Here is a 6,229-nt window from a genome sequence, read left to right as displayed (position 1 = left end):
GAACCAAAGTGAGTTACAGTGATCGTATCCTTCCAAGTGAGATCCTTCTAACACTGCCAGGTATAAAGACAAAATAAATATCACTAGTGTTGGGTTTGACACCTGAAACCTGCTTCACAAACATGAAAGTCCACTTGGTTTTCTTACCCATTCTGCTAATTCTGGAGTTCGTTTGAGCAATTGTACTGCCTCAAGTCAGAGAAGGATATATAAAACAAAGACCACGATTTACTGAATGAGTAAGCAAACGCAACTGATTTCTTGGTGAAACAATTTTTGTGGTTAAGAAAGAGATATGGAAAATGAAAGATACTGGCTTTGATCCAGTGGGGTGTTTCTGCAGGGAGAAGGAGTTCCTCCTGAACATTCATTGATCCATTTGGCTTGCAATCACACCATTGCTTAGCCACCAGCTTTGAGGGCACATCTCTCTTTTCCTTCTTTCTAGTCTTATCATAAGCAGATTAATGACCCTTGTTGATAGTGTTATGTATTTGTCATTACGATTATCAAACACTGTGCATATTAAAGTTGTCAGCGTTAGTCATAATAAAATAATAATAATTCACCAGTATATGACTTTGCCTTTACTTCTGTACCTTTTATATTAAACTAGAAAAAGATTGCCATAGGTTATTTTTCTTTTCCTCCATCTCCTTCTTCTCCTTTGTGCGACGGGAAAGGGACACCTGGGGTGTATCAGCATGGGCTGTAGGCCTACCTTGATGCTGCAGTTAATGTAAGTGAACTTAATTTCTGTTTCAATTTTCAAAATTTCAAAAAATTCAAAAAATTCAAAAATTTCAAAGAAATTCAAAAAAATTCAAAAAATTTCAAAAATATGGAAAGATTTTTGAAATGATAGCAAATTGTTTCCCAAACACTGCCATGTGAATAAAAATCTGTAAAAACCGCTAAGAAGTAATGCCCTAACTTGATACACTAAAAATGTTTCCATCTGCACTAAAACGGAAACGCTAGAGGTGCCATTTGCCCACTATTGGCACGAAAAACTGCATCAGCTCTCCCACATTCCCCATCAACATTAACTGAAGCAGCAGAGAAAATGGATGGGCAGGACTGGTATTGCTCAATGCGCTGTCAGTTCTGATAAATACCCAGAACTGCCATCAAATATGTCAAGTGGCACTCTAGGAATTCCACCAATCTATGGTCCTTACGTCAGAGAAATCCCTAGAGTGGTGGGTTATAACACATCTTGGCCTTCACCGAGAAGGTATGTTGTCATGTTGAGCAACACAGATTTCAGCAGTTTTTTTCTGCCCCCCCCCCCAACCTCCTGCCCACTGCCAGAGAAAGGCTGGCAACCTCGTGAGAGCCCACAAAATGGAACTCGGTGAAAATGTACAGAAGAAGAATCATGTTATGGGTATGTGTGTAAAAAGCTATTACTTGTTTTAGGTTCACAGTATCTAGGACTTTATATTTTTCTCATAAGTCGCCATCTAAAAATATAGTAACTGTGTGTGTGCCCGCGCACGTGTAGGAGAATTTAAATGCATACATCCTATACATAAGAAAGTGCTATTCATAGAAGGCAGCACAAACCACCGGCCGGCAGGTTCACGGTGCTGGGCCAGTGAGAATCTTTCTGGAAGCCAGTTCCCAACGTTCCGTACCAGATTAGCGTGTCCAGGAAACAGAACCAGAATGGAGCTGTGTGGATGAATTGATCCGGAAATCAATTTCCCACTGGAACCAATGGAAACAACCATGGAACTGATTTGTTAATATTAACTTTTCTATTAAAATCGACTCACGTATTTGTCATGAATCCTGGAATTAATCCAACTCTCTCAATCCCAGTCACTCTCACACCTTCCAGGTTGTAAGCGGTAAGGCCAAATTTTGAAAAACCAGAATTATGGCTGATATCCTCTCATCCCCCACCATTTATTTATTTATTAATTTTCATTACATTTATACCCCGCCGTTCCTGCAAGCGGGCTCAGTTGCTCTGAATTATAGCATCAAAATGTCTGTGCTGTTGCAATCTTGAGTATGCTGTTCAGCTGTGTGTATCTGTAAGCTGCAAACCTACGATGACGCAGCAGCAGCAGAACTGGACAAAGAAGCAGAAGACAGCCAGTTCCACTGCGGGCCTGATAGAAGCCCTCCAGGGGGCCTGATCCAGCCCCCGGGCCGCATGTTTGACACCCTGGGCTATACCATGGCACCTTCCCTCCCTTTAGGCACCTTTAATCATTTCAAAACAGACTTGCTGGTTATGTACTCTGTAACTATGAAGGGCCACCAGAGAACTTGTGTTGGGTTGCATGCATCAGCTTGATAGACCTTGTACAGCACAGGCTGCCCCCTATTCAGTTTGTAGGGACAGGATATGACACGACTGTTCCCCCCGCCCCATGTGCTTTTCAGGTCCCTTCACATATCTTATCTCAGAGTACCGAGTCAGGTTCAAGACGTTAGTGTTGACTTTTAAGGCTTTGAATGGTCAGGGACCCACAATACATTTGGGAGCGTCTCCTCCAATATGTCCCCAGAAGAATGCTGAGATTGGCTGGTAACAAATTGCTGGTGATCCCTAGGGAGGTCTGGCTGTCCTCGACCAGGGCCAGGGCCTCGACCTGGTAGAACTCTCTGCCGAATAACATTAGGGTTGCCAAGTCGTAGATATGAAAAAGCGGGGAGAGTCCTGAACCTCCACGGGAGTCTTCTGATGTGCGCGCTCTCCAAGGCTAATATCTTTGTTATTGATACTGCACATCCTTTTTAAAAATATTTACTCATTTATTTCAAATTATTTCAGATAACTATTGCACAATGCATTACTTGGTGGAGAGGAACACCAACAGGATATTTCTTTGGGGAATATGTGGGGAAATGCGGTCCCTCAGGTATGTCGGACCATGTTGGTGTTCCTCTCTACCAAGTAATGCATTGTGCATTAGTTATCTGAAATAATTTGAAATAAATGAGTATATATTTTTGAAAAGGATGTGCAGTATCAATAACAAAGATACAGGATATTAGCATTAAAATGACCTAACAGTGAGCCATTTCTTTTAAACTTTTGTGTGCACCACACAACTCCGGAGGTGACTGAATTAGCAATACAAAAAAAAAAAAATTGCACATCTCTCCCCCTTTCCATCCCTGATATCTAGACAGGCTGAAATGAAGCAAATGTCCTACACTTGTTTCAAAATATTTGTCATTAATTCAATGGGAAAGCAGTTCAGAAGGTCATGTTCAACTATCATAAACTTCTCAATAAGAAATAGTTCAGGAGTCAACCCAACTATTCACTGGCAACCTTTCTCTTTGGACCCAGTAGATAATTAACTAGCTTAGCCTTCCAGATAATAAGGCATTGAACTTCCAGTCTGGAGTCAAGAGAGTTTAGATCCGTCCTGTCAAGTTTCCATTTGATGAATTAGACACCACCCATTCCAACACAGGGTTTTTATAGCTCAAGCACACAGAAAACTGGAGAATGTATCTTATAAAGGGCATGGGTTGGACGATTGGTGAGAGCTAGTACTGGGCTGTGTCTATATAAAGAAAATTGTGCGGCTCATTCCAGGGGAGAGCAACAGCCCTTGATCAAAATCCATTGCAAAATTTTCTGTAACCTCTACAAGCGACTTCTTGTTAGCACAAAATGGATTGGATGGATCCTATTTCTGTGTTGTTGGTATTTGCCCTTACACTTGCATTCGTTTGGAAAAGGAGTGATTTCTGGAAAAGCAGTGGCAAAAATTTCCCACCAGGGCCACACCCATTACCACTCATTGGAAACCTCCACCTCATGGATCTGAAGAGGCCTTACAGAACCATGATGAAGGTAAGCTTCTTGGGTTTTTTGTTCTAGATCCCTGCCTTGTGCTGATCTCATAAGGCAGAGGGACCTTAAGTTTCTCCATCCCAAATGTGAGCATTAATGCGAAGACATACGTTGCATAATTTGCTTATGCATACTTGATATAGTAATACAATTCCATATTAGTATTAATACAGAAGCAATAATTGCTGTAACTGCACTCTGTTTAACTAAACCATTGCAGGGCCAAGAATGAATTCATAGACCTCTACCAAGTTAAACCAAACCAAACATTTCTCAAATCCCCTTTCCCCAGCTCTGAGACTCCAAGTGAGGGGCGGGGTATAAATCCAATCTCTTCTTCTTTTTCTTCTTCTGTATAGAAGAGAAGAAGAGATTGGATTTATTCCCCGCCATTCACTTGGAGTCTCAGAGCGGCTTACAAACTCCTTCCCCTTCCCCTTCCCACAACAGACACTCTGTGATGTAGGTGGGGCTGAGAGAGCTCTCCCGAGAACTGCCCTTGAGATAAGAGCTCAGCGGTGGCAAAACATGTACAACACTTAATATATGTTTACATGTTTAACTTCTCCCCTGGAGACCATAATATGATCCGGAACACAGTGGTTTTGCTTTTCAAAGCTATCAAGCACCTGTATAAAGAAAACTTAACCTATTGTTACCTTTCTCTGCCTCGGTGTATTTGTAGCTGAGTTCAGACTGGCAGTTTGCCCCAATATACACATGTTTCAGAAACGTTCCACAACCGGATTAAAGGGGCCGGTCACACAGGCACATCTGACAGGTGTTCCCCACCCATACTCAACCCGTCTCATAGTGCTTCGCTCCCGAGTTTAAAAGATACCTGGTGAAAGTGGTAGCAAACCCTGGAAAGCACGATTATCCCACATCCATTCCGCATCAACAAAGTGTGATCACCAAAAGCCGCATTTTTCTTGTGCGCTTATGTGCTCATGCGCTCATGTGCATAAGCGCATATCTTCAGATATCTCCTTACAGCCGTGCCTCCGGGACAACGGTGTGAACGCTCCCTTGCACCTCCTCCCGGTATGCTCCCACATCAGTCGCTGCAGTGTGAACAGTTTGTTCCAGCTCTTTTTTGCCACGACTCCCTCCCGCTTCAAACTGCCAGTCTGAACTCAGCCTCTGGGTGCGGTCAGATGGCGCGCTGGGAGCAGTTCAAGTTCCTCCGGCCCTGATGCGGTCTTTTTTAACCTGAAGAATCGCGATCACAATCACCTCCTTGCTACCTCCTTGCCCCGGATCGCTGCGCAGCCACATCGCTCCCCACCGTTCCCGGTTTTTCTCTCTCTCAGTTTGGGCATACGCACAGGTATCTGTAGAACTAAAATTTTCATGCATGCACAGAACAGCAATTTCCACTTTAACCCGACTACTGTAACACTTCCCTTTAAACTTTAAAGGAACACTTCCCTTTAAACGTTTACCCCGAAAATGGCCTCCGTGAGATCCCGAACTCGTCTAAAGGCTAAAACTAGGCACCATTTAAACATTGCTTCTAATAACGCGTTGGCGGAGTTCCGCCTATGCGCACACTGCCAACACTTTTTTCAAAATGGTGGGCGAAAAGCGGAAGCCTCGGGCAGCTTTCGAGCGGGGAGGGGGTTTTAACCGGAAGTAGCTCGACACCGGAAGAGCAATCACACGGGGGGAAATGCGGCTGGAACCGGAGAATCAGGAAAACACCACTTGGGGACCTGGTATCAAAATACTCCAGGTTAAAGCAGTTTTGAGCCAGAAAGCGATGGCTGGAGACGGGAGGCAGATGTTGACCATGTGATCGCGCAGATAAAATCCATTTCTGAGGCAGGTCGAAAGCAGACTAAACAGCCCATCTGACTGTACCCTGTATGTATTAAATGGGGAGAAAGTGTGATTTTCTAGTGCTTAGCATATCACTCTAGGGTTCAGTAGATCGTACTGTTGGAAACTGCAGGGAGAAGAATGTTGTGTCCCTTTAACAGAGGCTATGATCTTAGTTACCTCCACGCAATTAAAAGCCCCAACAGCACATTTCCACCTATAAACTCCACTCCAAACTCTCCAGGAATTTCCCAACCTGATGCTGGCAACCCTAGCCTCTCTTAAAGAACCATTTGCGGCATGTTTCTTGTGTGTGTATGCACGTGAGAGAGAGCAAGCACATTAGAGGTGCACAATTTTTTTTATTTGGTATTTTTCAGTTCGGGTCTTACTGGGCCTGAAAATAAATTGGTATTTCTGAAAAAAAATCCCAGATCCCAATACTGGTATGGTATTTGGATCCTGGACTTTTCAGAAATTCTGAATTTTTTCAGGTCCAATAGCCTAAGAAGAAAATACCGGTTTAAAAAACAAGCCAGCCCTGTCCTGTGTCTGGCTCGGCTTCTCTTGTAATGCGGC

General features: G+C 43.4%; 1 protein-coding gene across 1 annotated transcript in view; it reads left to right on the top strand.

Annotated features, from left to right (window-relative positions):
- Nucleotides 1-3,646: 3,646 nt before the first annotated feature.
- LOC107112851 (cytochrome P450 2K4-like) overlaps nucleotides 3,647-6,229 on the top strand; it is a 25,247-nt gene continuing 22,664 nt past the window's right edge. The window contains 1 exon segment of the mRNA XM_015414049.1: nucleotides 3,647-3,829. Coding sequence (XP_015269535.1) covers nucleotides 3,647-3,829 — 183 coding nt within the window.

This window comes from Gekko japonicus, unplaced genomic scaffold, assembly GCF_001447785.1.
Source record: "Gekko japonicus isolate JY-2015 unplaced genomic scaffold, Gekko_japonicus_V1.1 scaffold3091, whole genome shotgun sequence".
In the NCBI taxonomy this organism is placed as follows: Eukaryota; Metazoa; Chordata; class Lepidosauria; order Squamata; family Gekkonidae; genus Gekko; species Gekko japonicus.
This window is presented reverse-complemented; position numbering and strand designations above follow the sequence as displayed.